Source organism: Peromyscus maniculatus, chromosome 4, assembly GCF_049852395.1.
Source record: "Peromyscus maniculatus bairdii isolate BWxNUB_F1_BW_parent chromosome 4, HU_Pman_BW_mat_3.1, whole genome shotgun sequence".
Classification (NCBI taxonomy): domain Eukaryota; kingdom Metazoa; phylum Chordata; class Mammalia; order Rodentia; family Cricetidae; genus Peromyscus; species Peromyscus maniculatus.
Window position 1 is genome coordinate 14026803 of NC_134855.1, and position 20750 is coordinate 14047552.

Genomic DNA, 20750 nt, shown 5'->3' on the forward strand with positions numbered 1-20750 from the left:
GCCTGCATGACTATTTCCAAGTAACTTAAATGTATATGCCCAAGGAATGATCAATCCACACTGTTAGAAATTCTTGAGGAAGCTATGAGAGCTTCCATGAAATTCATAGCAGGAACAACTAATATTCAAAAGTCAAATATCACTAAGACTCCTTAAACATTGGCTTTCCCTCTGGAAGGCCCTTGGCTTATTCCAGGTATTAGCTTTTGTCATAGCCAGTTGGATTCCTACTACATATTCCTATGGCCTGCAGTATCACATGATCAAAACAAATAACAAACCTATATATACTTCATAAGCTTTCCAAACTTTTGTTCCTTTCCAGGTATTCTGCACAAAATTGACATTCCTGGCAATCCTGCAAGACAAACTATTATTGAGCTGGCTAACAAACTATTAAAACTACAACTTCAGAATAATCCATTAAAATCTTCAATTTTTTTTCTATAGGTGATAATGGGTATTCTTCTGTAAAGGCGCTGTGCAAGATTTTCTACTCATACATTACCTGTAGGTTTTCTGGCAGTATCCACAGGCAGACACATATAAAAACCACTCAAGACCTTCTTACTTGAGGTATGAGGTATGCCTGAATATAAATGTCTTTACAGTCCAGGAAAAAAAATATCCAAACCTGGTCCAGCAGAGCCTCCCACAGAGGCTGTAAAATATCCTTGCCCGAGTACTCTGCTCCTGGCCTGGAGGCAAGGAAAAGAGATCTGATAAAGGGGTGCAGGGATTAAGAGATCTGGGCCAGACTTGTCCCCTGCAAATCTTCTCATCATTAGACCTCAGTAGGCTCTGCTTATAGGCAGACTTATTGGGCACTTATTCCTAAGCACACTGTCCTTCATCCTGTCACTTGGTTTGATGCTCCCCACTATTATTTTAAATAGTACGCATACCTGCCTGGACCCTTACTGACACAGTGCCCGCGGATAGATTTCCTTATGACCATATTGGTTTCATGTTCCCCCTCCACTCACTATGTGTTGCTGTTATTAAATTCTTTTGTTATCACCCATGATTACCTGGCTGGCTTGGGTACCAAGAAAGATCCAAAGGCCATGCTAAAATTTATAACAGCTTGGGCATCTGAGACTGAGATTCTCACCACGGTCATTTATACTCCAAATAGACTTTCTTGTTCTGATCATAGGTAATGGGACCCCACAGGTGAGCTTTTAAGATGGTCTGAGCGCACTACTAAACATCTTTGTAATAAAAACATAGCTGAAAGGGAGGTGATAGATTGGGGAGCAGACAGAGAACTGGGAAGGGAGAAAACTGGGTGTTGGGACAGGAACTCACAATACACTTGAATCACTCTTATCACACAGTGAATCATTCCAATAACACTGTGAAGTGGGCTACAGGTGGGCTAGCCCCATCATCCACTCTTAGGATGGGATTTGATCCTGTTGCAGGACCATCTCTGGAGGCTGGGATGGTAACAGTGTAGCAATTATCACTAAAATACAACTCAAATGCTACCCATTTAAACATAACACCAAATAAATCATGGTCTGTATCAGCATGTGTGCTTATGCTCTGGAATTGGGAGCTCCTCAGTGACTGCGCAGGCACCCTTACTGAAAGCTTAGTTTATTCAGGGAGAGCATTGCTTTGCAAATGGCTCCCATTCTCCCCTTGGTGATGTAGACAATAAGTCTTTCCCTTTTACATCTTGGCTGGGCTTATTTTGGCTTTGCCTGCACCAAGATGCATAGAATAGATGAAAGTGCAGGCACTTCTGTACATAAAAGCACTAGGCAGTGTTGGGTGGGGACCCAGAACAATAAGAGAGGTCAGAGCTAAAGAGGAAATAGAGTACTATTAGGAAGCCAACTAAGCTGTGTGACAACAAATGGTGACATTTCCTCCAACACCCACCTGACCCCACCCCATTCCATATCTGGCTTTGCCTTTGTAGAAAAACTTGAAAAATCTGCCCAGGTCAGGAGCCCCAGCCTTTCTCCCATCTGCTCATCCCCCCTCCCTGCCTCTAACCCTGCTTCCCTGGCACCTGGGCAGCCCTGACCTGGTTCTCTCTTCTGTCCTCCTAGAGTTTCCCCACCAACCATGGCTGACCCAGTGGAGGACAAACTGGCTCCCTTGGGCCTCCAGCCCTCCACACACCCCTGGCTTTACTGCTCTGGTCACCCCTTTGCATCATCTTTGCTCCCCGGCCCCCACAGCACCTCCAGTGTGCTCCAGGGGCACCCCCCACCCCTCGACTCCCACCTCCCCACTGAAGCTGCAGCTTCAAGCACAACTTGTTTTCTCATCCAGCATCAACCTCATCCCTTATTGCATTCCAGAAACTGAGCCCTTCTGGGCCCTCCGTGAAAGTACGGCAGACCTGCAGCACCTGAATGCACAGGGGGCTTGTCAGGACTCAGAGCCCCTCGCTGGGAGCTGGCAGGCAGCGCTGAGCTTCCTCCCTGACCTTAGTGTGAATGTCTTTAAAGAAAACAAGCTTTGCACTTAAAATTGCTAAGATTGGTCAGTAAGACGGCTCAGTAGGTAGCGCCTTTCTGCATAAGCTTAACAACCTGAGTCTGAACTCAACCCATGACACAGAAGAGAAGCATCTCCACAGAGTGGTCTTCTGACCTCCACACATACTCATGTGTACACATCACACATAAATAAACTATCTTCTTTGATATGGGGGTTGGAAGAACAGTTAAGATAGTAATTTTGTTATATGTATACACAGGGAGAAAACAGGGAGTATATGAAATTAGTTTTTCCTATCTAAGGTTGTTAGCCTGTCAGGGGCCAATACTCTGTATCTCCCTCTTCTTGTAAAACTCTGGTGTACATGCCTGTTGGTTCTATCACACCCTTATCCTTGGTGCTATACAGTAATGAGACAATGGCATCAGACTGCAAGGTCCAGCTCCCACCAATGGGCTGAGACACAGTTGCCACTCACTCTAGGGGGAAAAAGTGTATTCTATGCTCTCATTTTACAGGTAACACACAACCTTTTTGCAAAAACAAATTTCCTTCCTGGATTAATTTTTCTTTGTTTATGTGGGGTTTTGTGTGTGTGTGTGTGTGTGTGTGTGTGTGTGTGTGTGTGTGTGTGTGTGTGTGTGTGTAACACCAAGAGTATTCTTTTTTATCAAAATGATCCTGGTTTGAGCAGGTGAAGCCTGGGGAGTCAAACCCACACTCTCTCCCATCACATCTCCTCACCATCCCACCACCAGTCACTGAGAGACTCATCCCCATGGTCTCCTTCCTCCCCTTTCCCTCACAGGAGACATGGACTCCTCTGCACTCCTGGAATGTCTAGGCAGGTTGAGAAGAAGATGTCCAGTCGAGGGAACAGGTCATTTGCGTTCAATGTCCTTCCAGAGCAGTCTCGCCTAGACAGATCAGGACTTTCACTATGACCCAGACCTCTGCCCCATTACCCGCTCCTCACCAGTACACATGCACAAACAAATCTAAGAACCCTCAGTGTTAGGATTCTGCCCCCACTCCAGCTGCATAACTGAACATGTGCAGTTCAGGAGCCTCTCTCCTCTCCTCTCCTCTCCTCTCCTCTCCTCTCCTCTCCTCTCCTCTCCTCTCCTCTCCTCTCCTCTCCTCTCCTCTCCTCTCCTCTCCTCTTCACTCCTGTCTCCTCTCTGCATCTGCTCCTTTCCCAGGCCTGGTTCTTTTTTCGTCCCCCCGCCCCCCAATAAAGCTCTGATAATGGGTTTTGTCATGGCTTGTGCCTCGTGACCATTCCGCATGGTAACTGGCGCTGCTTATCTTTTTTAACACTCAGGCTTCTGGCCAGCAGAGCAGGCCTGGTCCTGCTGCCTCTGAGCCTGTGGCCCCAGCAGCAATGTCACCCCAACCAGATGGTGACAATCAATACAGGGAACCCACAGCCCCTCTCACCCCTCAGCTCACCTCTGAGATCCATGACAGGGCCCTGGATGGCTCAGTTTCTGGGCAGCAAGTCCTTAGGCACAGCCCAGACCTCAGACACACAGCAGGACCAACCCCCAGGATAGAAAACCCAGTCCTGAACACCTGTGGGCGGGGACAAACTCTGGCAGACTTCTGATTTGCCCAGATGTGTCTACAGGAGCCAGGTGTCCTCAGCCAGGAATTCCCATGGACACAGGCAGTCTCTCACCCACCTCTCAGATCCCAGGGACTGTGGATGTTTCCCCTTCTTTCTACTCTGGTCTCCCTTTGCTGTGGTCCCCCGAATCTGCCCCTCTGTCTTCTTTGGCTTAGGTTCCTTCCTACTCTATTAACCCTTCCCCAAGCTCTCCCCTCCTGACTGTTTGTTCTAGAATATTCTCTCTCATTTTTCTCTCTCCCCCTTTCTCCCTTTCTCTCCCTCCCTTCACTTTCTCTTCTCTTCCTCCTCTCTCCTGCAAAACAAGTTTTTGTCTCCTGAAGCAGAAACAGAGGTTTTAAGTTGACCTTAAAACCCATTACCTTGCATAATGAAGAGTTTTGTTAAAATTGTACAAGACCAGGTAATTATAAAAATTAACCCTCAACAGCCCTTGACATTTAGAAGTCCAATTCTGTTTTAAAGTTCTCTCCAGCACAGACACTTTAAACATGACATTAGTCATCACATTCCTCACTGAGTCACACCCTGAGTAAAATTCTTGCCTCTGTGCTGGGAACCTGTTCATGTCGGGAATTAGTGACCATCCGCTTAACAGCTACTAAATGGGAATTTATATATCTGGTTAAGGCATTGATGATGCAGGAGCCATCCATAATCAGGAAGCACAGGAGAACTATAGGCCCTCCAATGGCTGACTACACTGTTACTAGCCAGGGAAGGCCTGAGAATGAGAATGGGAACCACTTGTTTTTTGTTTTTGTTTTTTCTTTCCTTTCAGGGTCTTCTCCCTTTCTTCTGGAGCACACCAAGTTGTCTCTAATGTTTCCAAATGCTTCCATAGAAACAACTTTCCCCTAAAGTCAGTGACCTCCTTATGCTAAATACAGCAGGTCAAACACTCTCCCATGCTGTAAACCCACCTTAACTAATAAACCCATCAGTTCCTCTAGCTTGACAATAAAAATTTTTTCTACTACAGAAAGATTCTGGGGCATCTGGGGTCTTAGGTTTTTTAAGTGAATGTGAGCCATTGCTGTACCAGGATGGTGCCAAGGGTGGTTCCTGCTGTTTCTAACCCTATGCTTCTTATGAGGAGTATAAAGGAAGAATTGCATGTTTTTCCCTGCACACGCAGAATGGAAGGGCCTGGGTCTATGCATACATGTGTTTTCTCCCTACTGGACCATCATAAATATATATCCAGGGAACAGGGATGCCAAGACACATACTATCAGGGATTGATGCATCTGACAAATAGACAAGCAAAGGTGCAAACTGTCAGCACGTGCAAACCAAACAACTTCACCTGGGAGGTGAAGGCTGGGAGCTGGGAGACATTTGTGGCAAATTTGCATCTGCTCTTAAAGGGGGATCTAGGCATACATGCCATGAAAGAGCAGGAGGGAACATAGTCAAACAAAACAACGATGTTAGTCTACAACCCAATTCAGCCTTACATTAGTGGATCTTCACAGGCCTTGGTGCCTGTCCTTTTTTCTGTAGCCAGGTCATGATTCCTTGTGATGTTCCTGACCTGAGAATGATGTATCCAGTACAGACACCATCTATCTTGAGAGGGGTTGGGGTGGATGATGGCTGGAAGGGACACACCTGGGGACCCAGTCCCTCCAATGCCCTTGCTTACTAAGACCCCAGTTCTGCAGACAGAACCCAAGGTAGCTGTCTCAGAGGCCCTAGCTGGTGTTGCAAAGCTCCATCACTCCTAGCCTCAGTCTAAGAACCTTCCCATGCCCTACCCATTGATCCCACCCCATCCTGAGCAGTTCCTGCCTAGGGACCCTTGGCTCCCTAACACTCATGGTCAACTACACCCTGCAATTCTAGTTCTCAGAATGCAGCTGCACACCTCTGCAGCTCCAACCCCAAGGTCCCTAGAGAGACATCAGATATGTTCTCTAGCTGACAGTCCCTAGGGCATGGCAGGGACATCAAATCCTGGGGGAGAAGGGGTAGGTGCACAAGGAACCCAGCGCAGGTAGGGACCCTATTCCAGTTGGCGCTTTCCTGCCTGGTTACAGACTTCTTCACAGTTGTTCTGCTTCTCAGTGGCGTTCTTGTGACCCACTTTTAGCAGGTAAGAACACAGAATCACCCAGAGGCAACAGAGTGGAGCCGACGGAGTTTGGTGCCCCACACCTTGATTAAGTTTTGAATTTATGTTTCTTACTCATCTATCATCTAATCGCTGTCAGTCAACTGCCTTCAGCCTCTCACTCCTGTTGGGTCTGGGCCCCAGGGCCCCAACCTTGCACTGTATAGAAGTACAATGTGGTCAAGAAACCTGGAGCCTTAGAGCCACAGCATAGCTCACCACCCACCTTCACTCCTCTCCCCGCCACTCCTTCTCGGGCTTCCACTACCTGCTGGAGAGTTAGTCAGCCTGCTCAACAAGGAACTGGAAACCAGCCAATCCCAAGACTTCATTCTCCCTTCCTCCTCACTGGGAGAGAGACCCAAGCTTATGTACTGGAGGACTCAAAGCTGCTCTTCTCAGCCTGTGATAGTCAATAGAGCACTATCAGAATCTTAGCAAGCCATTTTGTAAGTAAGGACAGGATGATTTAGAGTTGGGAATTTGTCTCAGTTGGTAGAGGGGCTTTCCTAGCATACACAAAGCCAGCATTTGGTCCCAGCACTTTTCAGGTGGAGGCAGGAGAATCAAGATTTCAAGGTCACCCTTGGCCACGTAGTGAATCTAACACCAGCCTGAGATAAGAGACTCTGTCTGGAGAAAAAAGACTAATTTTAAAATTTATGTGGGGAAGCAAAAGCCCGCAGGAAAGCTGACATAATGATGAGGGATAAAGCCAGAGGACTCACACTACCTTGAGGCAGCATGGTATTTGAAAGACTAGACAAATAGATGAGTGCAGCAGAACAGAGAGCCCAGAAATAGACCCACAGATATCAGTCCACTGATCTTTTGCAAGGAGTAAGGCCAGTACAGAGGAGAAAGGACAGTGCTGATAAGCTGAACACCCACATGCAAACCAAACAAGCAAGACACTGCCTAGCCTTCATAAAAGGTAATCCAGTACAGCTCACAGACTTAAATGAATCCTAGAGGATAGCTACAGGACAGCTCAAGAGGAAACAGAGATCATGAGCACTACCCTTCCCTAAAATCACATTTTTCTGCTCTAACAAAGGAGCAAAGGAAAGACAAGCCATAAACTAATTGCAAAAGACATTGTCTGATGAAGGACTATGATCCAAAGTACATAAAGAATTCATTATTTTCCCCCAAACTTTCAAAAGTTACAAATACAGGGTCATCAAATCCGTTGCTGTGAATCAAGATAATCAAATGCATTTGTCTCCTTAAATTTGTAATATCATTCACACCATGGGCTTTCAGTACCCCTAGAGATCCCAGGAGAGGCTACAGTAATTGAAGAGGCTTGGATAACTGTAGGTGTTGGAGAATTGAAAAGCCTATGCCATGCCGGGCGGTGGTGGCGCACGCCTTTAATCCCAGTACTCGGGAGGCAGAGGCAGGCGGATCTCTGTGAGTTCGAGGCCAGCCTGGTCTCCAAAGCGAGTTCCAGGAAAGGCGCAAAGCTACACAGAGAAACCCTGTCTCGAAAAACCAAAAAAAGAAAAAAGAAGAAAAAAAAAGGAAAGCCTATGCCAGATACTTAGAGGATCCATCCTTGTACTTTTGTTGCTCTAGAACCACTGGTACTAAAATCTGTTAGTCTAGAGTAAATGGATTTATATAATGAATCTTTCTCTATAGAAAAGGGATTTAGTAGAATGAATTATAGGCTGTGGTTCAGCTAATCCAACAATGGCTGGCTGTGGATGGAAAGTCCAAGAATCCCATAGTTGCTCAGTCCATGAGCTGGATGTCTCAGCTGCTCTTCAATACATGCTGAAATCCCAAAAAAGAAGATTCTAATGCCACTGGAGGAATGGACTTGCTAGCAATGTGAGGACAAACAGGCAAAGACCAAAAGCTTCCTACACTTATGTCCTCATATAGGCTTTCAGCAGAAGGCATGAGCCAGATTAGATCTTCATTAAAGGTTTGTCTTTTCCCAGCTCAAATGGTCTGGATTAAAAATGTGTCTTCCCACCTCAAGATCCAGATTAGAAGCGGATCTTCCTACTTTAAATTAAGCAAAACTTCCTGACAGATGTGCCCTCCATCATGGGGTTTTAGTTCCAAATGTAGTCAAGTTGGCAACCAAAAATAGCCAACACATCATGTTTTCACAGGAATGTCTGCCACAAAAGGCTGTGTGGATTTGGTATGTCTTTATGACTTCTTTATTTTAGTATCTCAGAACTCTTTGTTTTCACCTCAGGGGGAACCAAGACCAATCAAAATGGAGGATGGAGACAGAGTAGGCAACTTTTATAGTCAAAAAGTAGAAGCACATTGGGCACCACATGTTGGAGCCAGCCAACAGGTCTACTGAGTAGAGGGCGGAGAAGTGCAGATGAAGGAAAGACAGAGGAGACAGAACAGAGTCAGGAAGACCGTCAGTGAAACTACCGTCCCAAGTTTATTTCTGAACCTGCTTATATACAAACTAAAGGCAGAAGCAGAACAATGCACAACGTAGGCAATCAGACATTATCTTAAGAAAGAACCATATCCCTATTCTGTCCTTGAATCAAAGAACAGGCAATTCTGTTATCTCATCATATGCCTCCTGCAAGTGCCAGCATCCTGCCTAGAATTTGTGCACTTAGATAAATAATATATTCTTTTTCATAGGCTAATTGAGACATTCTCACAGCTCCCATTCTTTCCCATGAACTTAATCAGAATATTCTCATAGCTCCCAAGAGACTGGAGCAAACAAGCTTGAACTCTTTTGACTAGTAAATCAGAATGGACTCCAGATTCAAACTGAGTCATTATAGGCTGTCACTATGGGCTCCCACACTCATGCTCTTTCAGGCTGAGGACTGTTTAGAGGTAAAAACTAGTGGCTGGCTGCTCTGCTTCCCTGATATTTCAGCTTTCTCCCTGATATCTGACGCCCAGTTTTTATTAATAGGAACAATTAGGACCCATGCAACATCTGGTGTCCAACTTTTGGGGCACGAATTAACAAAAAAAAAAAAAAAAAAAAAAAAAAGCCACTTGCCTGTGCCTTTGCCGTCACTGGCACAGGCTGGAGCTACACACTGCAGGAGTCACTACCCCTCCTGATGGATTTTCCTTTTCTTCCCCAAGCCCCCTGATGTAGTCTGAGATTCTTTTCTGCTGTAACCTCTGTGCAGTAGACTTCACAAGCTCTTGTGCCCCAACAGCCGCAGCAGTTAGCCACTTCCACACCTTCCCCTGTGCAGACAGCTGGCTCTTTAGCTTCTTCCCTGTGGCTTTCCCTGGACCCCTCCTCAGGCTACTGCCACACTAGCTGCCTTGCTTCACTGTCATTTGAATCATCACGGTCAGCAGATTCATTGAGTCATTTGGGATTTCTTAAAAGCGGGAAATAGTTTTTAAAAAAATACGGAGAGAGAGTCTTTTCCCATATTAAAAAATGGGAAACGTGTTTACAATGGAGGGAGTTAGGTCTCTGTTTGATAACACATTAGACAGTTTGAAAATTGAGCAATTAAATGAGAGGATAATTAATTTAGATGGAATTTGTGTAATGTCATTTATAAATATTTTTGTTTGATCACTTCTGTTTTATCATTTAAAAAAAGTTGGTCAATATAAGTGCCAAGATAAAAGTTTTAGAAAAACTTGTTAAAACAGATCATAGAGATATTCAGACCCAGACAGAGGAATTTAAAGGAGAACCAATCTCAGCATTGTGTTATAAGGTTACAGAGAAACAGCCCAAGGCTTTCAAACAGTCAATCTTAATGTATCCAGTAACCTTACAGGAACTGCCAAATGATAGATATCCCCAAGGCTGTGTAAGAGCTGAATGGACTTCTGTGCAAATGTTAGATTTGATGAGATTCAAGGAAGTGACAGTCTCATATGGCATGCATTCACCTTTTGTGAAGCAGATGTTAAACTCATGGTCAACTTGTAATAGAATTATCCCTCAAGACTGGAAAGATTTAGTCATAGCAGTTTTGGAGGCTGGTAAATATAATTCTTACCTGATAATTGTTCTTATTGTTTATAGTTTTGTTATGTCAGAATTAAAACCTTTAATTAATTAAAAAGGGGGAATTGTTGTGGATTATTTCTTTACACTGTGTGAAGACATGTCACTGTGATTGGCTTAATAAAAAACTAAATGGCCAATAGCCAGGCAGGATTTGGGAGGCAGAGAGAATGCTGGGCAGAAGAAGGCTGAGTCACCAGCCAGATGCAGAGGACACATGACATGCAGGAAATGATGTAATAAGCCATGAAGTCACATGGCAGCATATAAATTAATAAAAATGGGTTAATTTGTTATAAGAGCTAGTTAGAAACAAGCCTACAAGCTTTCATAATTTATAGTAAGTCTCTATGTCATGATTTGAGAGCTGGCTGCCAGGACAGAGAATGACTTGCTACAAGGGTCTTCATCATCAGACCTCAGTGGGCTCTGCTTATGGAAAGACTTATTAGGGACATATTCCTAAGCATACTCTCATTCATCCTGTCACTTGATTTGATGCCCCCATTATTATTTTAGATAATACTGCATACCTGCTTGGACCTTTATTGCCACAGTGCCCACAAATGGATTTCCTTGCAACTGTATTGGTTTCATAGTCCCCCTCCACCCATTATGTGTTGCTGTTATTAAACTCTTTTCTTATTACCCAGGATTACAGACCTGGCTGTCTTGGGTACCCAAGAATGATCCAAAGGCTATGCTAAAATTGATAACAGCTTGGGAATCCAAGCCTGGGATCCTTATCAGTATCATTTATACTCCAAATAGACCTTGTGCTAATCATAGGTCATGTGACCGCACAGGTAAGATTTTAAGATGGTCTGAGTGTGTTACCATATATTCTTGTTAAAAAAAAAAAAAGCATAGCTAAAGGAGAGGTGATAGATTTGGGACTAAACAGAGAATTGGGAATGGAGAAAACTGGGTGTTAGGACAGGAACTCATAATGCAATTTAATCACTCTTATTACACAGTGATTCATTCCAATAGGACTATGAAGTGGGCTATGGGTGGGTAAGCCCAATCCCCCACTCTTAGGATTTGGGCTTATTGCAAGACCATCTGTATAGATTGGAGATGGTAACTGTGTGGAGATTATCACTAAAATACAACTCAAATGCTACCCATTGAAACTATTATAGAACAACTGACTCCATTTTTTCCTTTAGTCAAATTTTGATTTACTTCTGTATTATTCTCTATAGTGTCTATTTTAATTATGTCCCAAGATGAAGGTTAATCTTGAGGCCAACTTCTTTTAATTCATTCTTCCTCTATAACCTTGTGATTCATACATCATAAATTGTTTCCACTATGGCTGATCATAAACATACAACATGTTGCTTTTCTCATAATCATAAAAATAACTGCAAAAATTCCACTTTTGTAATCATTCGCTCATTTGTTACACAAAGCCCCCCTTTACGTTTGGTCAAGGCTGCTTGCTCTTCTAATCTTGAGGAGACTAAGTTTGGACCCAGTTGCAAAAAATAAAAATTTTGCCTTGCAACATCTTAGTGTTGGCTCCTGGTTTTCTACACCATAACAAAACATAACACCAAATAAGTAATGGTCAGTACCACTGTAATGATATGGTACTGGGGATGCCCTGGCTGACCAGGCCAAGGTGTCCCACAGGTGAGGGGGACATGCCATGCAGATGCCGCAGCCAGTGGCATGCATGGAAAGTCACTCACACCCCAGGCACTGCATCCACGTGGAGTTTATTATAACAGAAAGACAGAGAGAAAGATAGGGAAAGAGGAGGAGGAGGGGGGGGAAGGGAGGCTTTTTATTTCTGGTTTTTCAAGACAGGGTTTCTCTGTGTAGTTTTGGAGCCTTTCCTGGAACTCACTCTGTAGACCAGGCTGGCCTTGAACTCACAGAGATCTGCCTGCCTCTGCCTCCTGAGTGCTGGGATTAAAGGCATGCACCAACACCATCCTGCTAAAGAAGGCTTTTACATCAAGATGCAGGGCAGCCCCAAGGGTGGGTTCAGAATTCTAACAACCAGCAGGTGTACTTATGCTCAGGGATTGGCCAGTCCATACATGACTGTGGGCAGGCACCTGTGGCGATATTTTGTTGTGCTCTAATAAAATTTTCCTAAGCTCAGAGGACAGAGCCAGCTACTAGATTAAATACAGAGATCAGGTAGTGGTGGCACACCCCTTTAATCCTAGCACTCTGGAGGCAGAGATCCATCTAGACTTCTCTGAGTTCAAAGCCACTCTGGACTTCAGATTAATATAGTCTAAAAGAAACAGAGCCAGGTAGTGATGGCACACACCTTTAATCCCAGCACTTGAGATCTCATGCCTTTGCTCCCAGTATTTGGGAAGCACATGCACCATTAATCCCAGAACTAGGAAGGTTGAGACAGGAAATGATAAGGCTGGGGGAGAAAGGCTTATAAGGCAGGAAGAGACAGGAACTGAGGTCTTTTGGCTGAGGATTCAGGGTCATTCATTCAGGGGATCCAAGGAGTTGATGAGGTGAGAAGAGGCTGTGGTTTGTTTCTTTGTCTCTCTAATCTTTCAGTATTTACCCCAATATCTGGCTCCAGGTCTTTATTAAGACCATTTAGGATTCATGCAACAGGCACCCTTACTGAAAGTTTATTCAGGGAGAGCATTGCTTTGTAAATGGTTCCATTCTCCCCTTGCTGCTATGGGCAATAAGTCTTTCCCTTTTACATCTCGGCTGTGCTCATTTTGGCTTTGCCTGCACCAAGATGCATAGAATACATAGAAGTGCAGGCATTTAGGTACATAAAAGCACTAGACAGTGGTGTGTGGGGACCCAGACCAATAAGAGATGGCAGAGCCGAAGGGGATGTCAAGTACTACAGGAAGCCAACTAAGCTGTGTGACAACAAATGGTGACATTTCCTCCAACACCCACCTGACTCCACCCCAATCCACAAGTGGCCTTGTCTTTATAGAACAACTTGAAAAATCTGCCCAGGTCAGGAGCCCCAGCCTTTCTCCCATCTGCTCATCCCCCCTCCCTGCCTCTAACCCTGCTTCCCTGCCACCTGGGCAGCCCTAACCTGGTTCTTTCTCTGAGTTTCCCCACCAACCATGGCTGACCCAGTGGAGGACAAACTAGCTCCCTTGGGCCTCCAGCCCTCCACACACTCTTGGTTCTGCTGCTCTGGTCACCCCTTTGCATCATCTTTGCTCCCCTGTCCCCACAGCACCTCTAGTACTCTCCTGGGGCACTGCCCCCCCCACACCCTTCACCCCCAACCCCCCCCCCCAGCTGCAGCTTCAAGCCCAACTTGTTTTCTCACCCAGCTTCACCCTCATCCCATATTGAATCTCAGAAACTGAATCCTGAACCATGCCAGAAAAGTATCAGTGACCTGCAGCACCTGAATGCACAGGGCACTTGTGAGGACTCAGTGCCCCTCGCTGGGGGATAGGAGGCAGCTTGCTCCATACCCCTAAACTCACCTTGCTGAACTTAGTGTGAAGGTGTTTAAAGACAATGAGCTTTGCACTTAAAATTGCTAAGATTGGCCAGTACAATGCTCAGTAGCCAGAGCCCTTCTGCATAAGCTTGACAACCCAAGTCTGAGCTCTGGAACCCAGGAGGTAGAAGAGAAGTATCTCCACAGAGCTGTCCTCTGACTCCACACACACGCCCACGTGTACACATCACATGCAGAAATAAACAAGAAAACTCTGTCTTCTTTGTTATGAGCTAAAAAATGGTTAGATGGTAATACGTATTTTACCACAGGGAGAAAAAAGGGAGTATATGAAATTAGTTTTCCTATTTAAGGTGGTTAGCCCATCAAGGGACAATACTCCATAGCCTCTCCATCTTATAAAACTCTGGTGTGCATGTCTGTTGATTCTATCACACCCTTGTCCTTTGTGCTGATTACACATTAGCCAATGGCATCTTGTTGTAAGTCATGCTCCCCTCAATGAGGTGAGACATAGTCAACACTCGCACTATTAAAAAAACAACTGTGTGCTTTGTGCTCCTACTTTCTTAATTACACATAGCACACCCTTTTTGCAAAAAGAAATTCCCTTCCTGGATCAATTTTCCTTTGTTCGTGTGTTTCTTTGTGCAACACCAAGAATGTCCTTTTCTATCAAAATGATTTGGGCTTGACCAGGTGAGGGGTCAGGAGCCAGCCCACCCTCCCTCCCGTCACACCTCCCCTCCAGCCACCTCCCGTCCTGCAGGGTTACTGGTCACTCAGCCACCTGGAGACTCTCCCCTTGGCCTCCTTCCTCCCCTTCTCCTCACAGGTGGCCTGAACTCCTCTGAGCTCCTGGAATGCCAACTTCAAGGACACTGGGGTGGTTTAAAAGAAAATGGTCCCCATGGGCTCACAGGGAGTGGCACTATTAGGAGGTGTGGCCTCGCTGGAGTAAATGTGGCACTTTTGGAGGAAGTGTGACACTGAGGGAGAGGCTTTGAGATTTCAGACGCTCAAGCCAGGCCCAGTGTGGCTCACAGCCTCTTCCTGCTGCCTGTGGATCCTGATGTAGAACTCTCAGCTACCTCCCCAGCACCATGTCTGCTTGCATGCTGCCATTTCCAGTCATGATGATAATAGACTAAAACTTTGAACTGTAAGCCAGCCCCAGCTAAATGTTTTCCTTTGTAAGATTTGCCATGGTCATGGCATCTCATTGCAACAATATAAACCCTAACAAAGACAGCCACTGACCACCTGTTGTAGAATACCTACACAGGTGGATAAGAGGATGCCCAATAGAGGAACAGGCAGGTCATTTGCATTCAATGTCCTTCCAGAGCCATCTTGCCTAGACAGGTCAGGACTTTCCTCTATGACCCAATCCTCTGCCCCACTTACCCACTCCTCACCAGTACACATGCACAAACACACAGATCCAGGGACTCCAGGGTTCTGGCCAGCCCAGCAGCCTGGTCCTGTTGCCTCTGAGCCCTTGGCCCCAGCAGCAATAAAGCTCTAACCAGATAGTGAGTAATCAATGCAGAGTCCCCACATGTCCCTTCCTCACCCCTCAGCTCACCTCTGATGTCCATGGCAGGGCCCTGGATGGTTCAGTTTCTGGGCAGCAAGTCTTTGGGCACAGCTGAGACCTCAGGCACACAGCAGGACCAACCCTCAAGAGAGACAAAACCCAGTCCTGAACACCTATGTGTAGAGAAGAACTCTGGCAGACTTCTGATTTGTCCAGGTGTGTGTACAGGAACCAGGTGTCCTCAGCCAGGCATTCCCATGGACACAGGCAGTCTCTCACCCACACCTCAGACCCTAGGGGTTGTGGATGCCTGCCTCTTATAGTTCCTCAAATCTGTCCCCACTATTTTCTTCAACTTAGGTTCCTTCCTACTCTACCAAGCCTTCCCCAAGCTCTCCTCACCTGACTATTTTGTTTTAGAATATTCTCTCTCTCATCTTTCTCTCTCCTTTCTCTTTCTCCCTTTTCTCTCATCTCTCCCTTTTTCTTCCTCCCTTCCTTCTCTTCTCTCTCTCTCTCTCTCTCTCTCTCTCTCTCTCTCTCCCATCTCTTTCATTTTTCCTTCCTCTCCCTCTCATGTCTTCCTCTACTTCCTCTTCCTCTCATCTCTCTCCCTCCTCTCTTTCATCTCCTTCATTTTTTTTTTTTTTTTTGGTTTTTTGAGACAGGGTTTCTCTGTGTAGCTTTGCGCCTTTCCCGGGACTCACTTGGTAGCCCAGGCTGGCCTCGAACTCACAGAGATCCACCTGGCTCTGCCTCCCGAGTGCTGGGATTAAAGGCGTGCGCCACCACCGCCCGGCCATCTCCTTCATTTTTTATCTCTATCTTTTTATCTCTGGGCAGGGTGTCCTGTATCCCAGGCTGGCCTGAACACACTCTGCAGGACAGCCTTGAACCTCATCTGCTTCCACTTCCCAAATGCTGTGATCACAGGCATGCAGCACCACCCCAAGTTTATCCAGCAATGGAGCTGGAACCCAAGTCCCCAGCCCTCCTTCTCCTGACTCCAACATGGCATCATTTCCTCACACTGAGCACCTTGAATGCACATCCACTAAACAACCCACAGGTCAGCGATACTTTCCACACCTTTCAATTAAGTCTGGATGAAAAACTCCTGGCCCTAGGTACTTCTGACACACTGGGCTTCTGAAGGTGTTGGCAAATGAGGTATCAAGACAGGCTGCTGTGACCCAGGTTCTCAGGAGAAAGAGCATGGGCTCTGTTGTAGTCTCTATTCAGGATCATGCTACAGCAGCAGAAGTCAAATGAGGAATCCTTTGTGTCACCCTAACTTCACACATAACCTAACTCAGGATGATCAAGTGGCCTAAATACTGACAATAAACTATGACGTTCTTTCTAGTTTGCTTTGGTTTTGATTTCAGCATTTGTTGTTGGTGTTGACCATTGTTGGTTGTTTTGTTTGTTTGTTTTGAGACAGGGTCTCACTGTGTGTCCCTGGGTGGCCTTGGACTTCACTGTGTAGACCATGCTGGCCTTAAACTCACCAAGATCTTCCTGTCTCTACCTCCTAAGTGCTGGATAATCCTGTCAACTTGATTTTTTAAAAACCTAATGTGAACCAAAGTTTCCCCCAAAGAAGCTAAACCTTCCAAGTACCTTCGACAATAAGACAAGAAGAAGAAATAAAAGGGATACAAATAGAAAAGAAAGAAGTCAAAATATCATTATTGGCTGATGATATGATCCTGTACATAAGAGAGTCCAGAGACTCCACAAGGAAAGTCTAAGGACTAAAAAACACTTTCACAAAAGCAGGAGGTTACAAAATCAGCTTATAAAAATCATTAGCTTTGCCACATGTCAATAGGGGTCATATGGAAAGAGAAATCAAGAATATGCTCCAGTTAGCATTGGCTTTCAAATGATCAATAGAATACCCTGGAATAAACTCAAGGAAGGAGTTAAAGGCCAATGAAATTTTCTGTGGAGTGAAGAATGAAGGAATGAACAACAGGAAATGAACTATCTCATTAGATGCAGCTTGAGCAAAGGAGAATCTCAAGCCCACCCCTACAGTGACACACTTCCTCCAACAAAGCCACACTACTCTGATAAGGCCACGCCTCCTAACATGCCACTCCCTTTGGGCCTGTTTTCTTCAAATCCACATTCTACTCCTGGCCTTGCACTAAAGGCTTGCAGTCATATTGTAAGAAGGAAACAAACTGAAGCCATTTTTAATAAAACTTCCATTTTAAAATAAGATTCAAAAAAGGTTTAAGTTCCAAAGACCTCCCCAAACCTCCATGGATAACTGACATCCTGGTTGACAAAGTGAGACATGAATGGGGGCAAGCCACCACACCACACCCTTGAGTAAATCCACCAATGAGAACAAGGTAAGTGTACCACAGAACAGTGTTCCCAGGAAAGTCCCTGTCCCTGAATCCTGATTGATGAAAAATATTACTGTAACTTGGCACAGATATTTATGGGGTTTTCTGCTTAAATATTTGCTGAAAAGGAACATTAGGGGACTCAATCAGCTCCCAAGTCTGTACTGTTGTCCCTGAATGGTCAGTTTTTGCTACCCAGTTCAATAAAGACCTTGCTTTGTGTGGACTTCTGTGCCTGCTTGGGTTGTTTCAGCTCAGACTCCACCCTAATATCATAATGCAAAAATTCATTCACTCTAACTTCAAAAATCCCCATAGTCTATAACAATCTCAACCTTATTTAAAAGTCTTAACTTCAAAACATACTCCCATATTCATGCAATCTCTTAACTCTAATTCCCTATAGAATTAAAATAAAAAAGCAGATCTGTGTCAGGGTCCTGTGTTGTTGTTCCCTGTGGGGGAGGGGGCCAAGTAGGTGCAGAGTCAATGACACAGACTCTGGGAGAATGTAAAGACAACAACCTCAGTTTATTCAGGAAGAGGCAAGCCTTATATACCCTCCACCCCATCCTGGAGGGAGGTCTGATGAATATGCATCTGCTGGTGTGACATGGCTGCCTCTCAATGGTCCAGATCATGTTTCAGCTGCTGTTGCTAAGGTCCTTAGGTAGACCCAGGTTGGCTCTCAGAAAGTATCTTTTTTTACTTTTTTGGCCTGGCTGGCCCTCAAGCCTGTTAGGGATGAGTCATCCCACATATCTACCCCTTTTTATTATTTTATAGGACATGCTCAGTGGGAGCTAGGGTGCATTGCCCTTACCTTGTTGACTCTACTTCAGGAGAGCTCAGCATAATGGACTGTGCCTGTCTTAGATTGGCTTGCCGAACAATTCATATCCATCATTGACTACCAGCCCTGGAAAAGCATCATTCCTGGAGAGCTGCCCTGGTGGTGGGCTTTAGGCAGTAGCCTTCTGTATCTCAGTGAGCCATATGTGTATTATCTATCCAGGAGGACTTTGATCTAGGAATCTAAGAGCCAATAAAACCTGTAGTGTCACCTTTTTGGCCGCCTTCTATTGCTGAACCTGTTGCAGAAGATATTTGAACAAGAGAAGGATTAGTCAAAAATTCAATCTCAAGGACATGGGTGGGGCCCTAGTCATATTTATGTTAAATGTGCCAATCCAAGTCTTTCTGATGATGCATTAGTGACCTTGTAGGGGGTGAGACAATTGCTTTATATCTAGGCTCTCATGCCAGTGACTGACATGACCTTTACTGATGCCGCAGTAGTGGAGCAAATCATACATTACCCCTTTGAAGTTTTCCTTGGCCAGAATCTCTTGGTCTGTTGCTGGACACATATCTCTGGAGGGTATCCATATCTGCATGGTGGTATTCTGGGAAAAACGTAAGCATACCCTCACCCCTGGGTTAATAGGGGAGCAGAGTGTTGCCACTGAAGGGTGATGAGATCCCTCCAATGCACCAAGGGCAATGGTGTCTCTCGAGGAAAGTAAATAAGTGTGTTGTCCAATTTGGGCTTGTGTGACAGGGCTAACATATGGTCCTCAGCCTGTGAGCATCTCAAGAGAAACAGCTATGTTGTACTGTATATTAAAATGAGCCTGAGCCTTGGCCTGGTCATCATAGGCAACTTGCCACTTAAGGAAGACCACAGGATCCAACACAGGCTTCATCAAATGGTGCCAGTGATAATAAGTCTGTGAATGCATTGCCCATTGCAGTAGGACTTGCTCAAAATATGGTGAGTTCATTAGCAGCCTTACGGACCAAAGACAGGTCTGCAAGAGGGGTAGGTATCCATGGCTGGTTGGCCACATCAGGACCCACATTAACTGGCAATGCCATGGTGGGCATATGCAGCACCATCGGTGGAATAGGCTGGGAGGTATGCAGAGCAGCTGGCCTAGCAGGCAGACATCCAAGCAAATCACTCTGTGGATACTGCAGTGGGGACTAGCTGCTTGAGGCAAGGTGGGGAGCAGAGAGAGGGGCTGCCAGTGTAGGCTTGGGCGCTGCCACAAGCATTTCCTCTCCCTTTCCATCCCTTCACTTTATACCTATTCTCATCTGTCTCCTTGTCAGCAGTCATGGATGGGATGAAGGCAATAGATAAGCTGGTGTTACATTGTTCCTGGCAGTGCTTATTGTGGGCCTTAATGACCCACTCAGCAGAGGATGACTTTAGGCCAGCGATTATAGCTAACAAAATGGGTGTAACAAACAATTGGAGGGTTACTCCTGGAGCCACTTCCTTTTTCTGGCCAGGAACAGACCTCTCATCCAAAGATCAGGTTCCCACATGTTCTCTGAAAAGATCTATGGAGCAAGCACTCTTAACTGCTGAGCCATCTCGTGTACTTTGAATATATAATGGCACAAGATACACACTACCACCCCAAAACATAGGGAAGGGAGTATAGCAAGAAAATACCAGGCCAAAGCAAGACTGAAAAGCAGCTGGGCAAACTCCAAACTCTGCATCTCCGTGTCTGATATCAAATGTTCTTCATATCTCCAACTCCTTTCAGCTTTGTTGATTGCAACATACTTTTTTCACTTGAACTGTTTCCACTCCCTGTTAGCAGCTCTTCTCTGCAGGTATCCCAAAACTCTGGCAACTCTAACATTTTGGTTTCTCCAAGGCAATCCCATCTTCAACTTCATAGCTTTACGCAATAAATACACCTCCACTTTCTCTCCCTTCTCTTTCTTCCTTGTCTCCCTCTTTCCTATCTTTCTCTCCATCTCTCTATTGTAATACACTCTCCATGTGGATGCAGCACCTGGGTGTGAATGACTTTCCACGCACCACTGCCCCCACTGCATCTGCCCAGCATGTTTTCCCTTACAGGTGGGATACCCCAGTCTGGCCAGCAGGGGGCTCCCCACTTGTGTAAATTCATAACAATGTCCCAGGTCTTCAGAAGAAAGAGCATGTCCTCTGAGCTCAGCTGGTGCAGGCACTTCTAGCTGTGGCCTCCATTCAGGACTGGGTCACTGGGCAACTCAGAGTGAGGCAGCATCTTCTCACTGTCCCCCAATTTGTATTTCCAATGCAGGCTTCCACCTGACAGAGGAGAAGGTACAGGTCGGGCCACTAGGAGTCAGAAGCCCTGGTCAGTGGCCCCTCTGTCCAGACAGCTCACCAAGGCACTCTCTTCTCTCCAGTCTC

At 45.5% G+C, this 20750-nt stretch overlaps 1 protein-coding gene across 3 annotated transcripts in view; it reads right to left on the minus strand.

Moving 5' to 3' along the window:
* Window positions 1–20750, minus strand: part of LOC102924132 (histo-blood group ABO system transferase 1) — a 66488-nt gene that overhangs the window by 34009 nt on the left and 11729 nt on the right. Inside the window, exons 4-7 of one of the 3 annotated variants that reach the window (XM_076569171.1) lie at window positions 20010–20645; window positions 18865–18951; window positions 18610–18636; window positions 18369–18464 (exon numbers count right to left, since the gene is read on the minus strand). Coding sequence is in view for 1 of the 3 variants with exons in the window: in XM_076569170.1 (XP_076425285.1) it covers window positions 3916–3928 (13 nt within the window). In the remaining 2 variants the exon portion in view is untranslated. Of the gene's footprint in view, window positions 1–3915; window positions 4064–18368; window positions 18637–18864; window positions 19702–20009; window positions 20646–20750 lie in introns of those variants that run through there. The other 2 variants (XM_076569172.1, XM_076569170.1) reach the window with 2 other exon arrangements.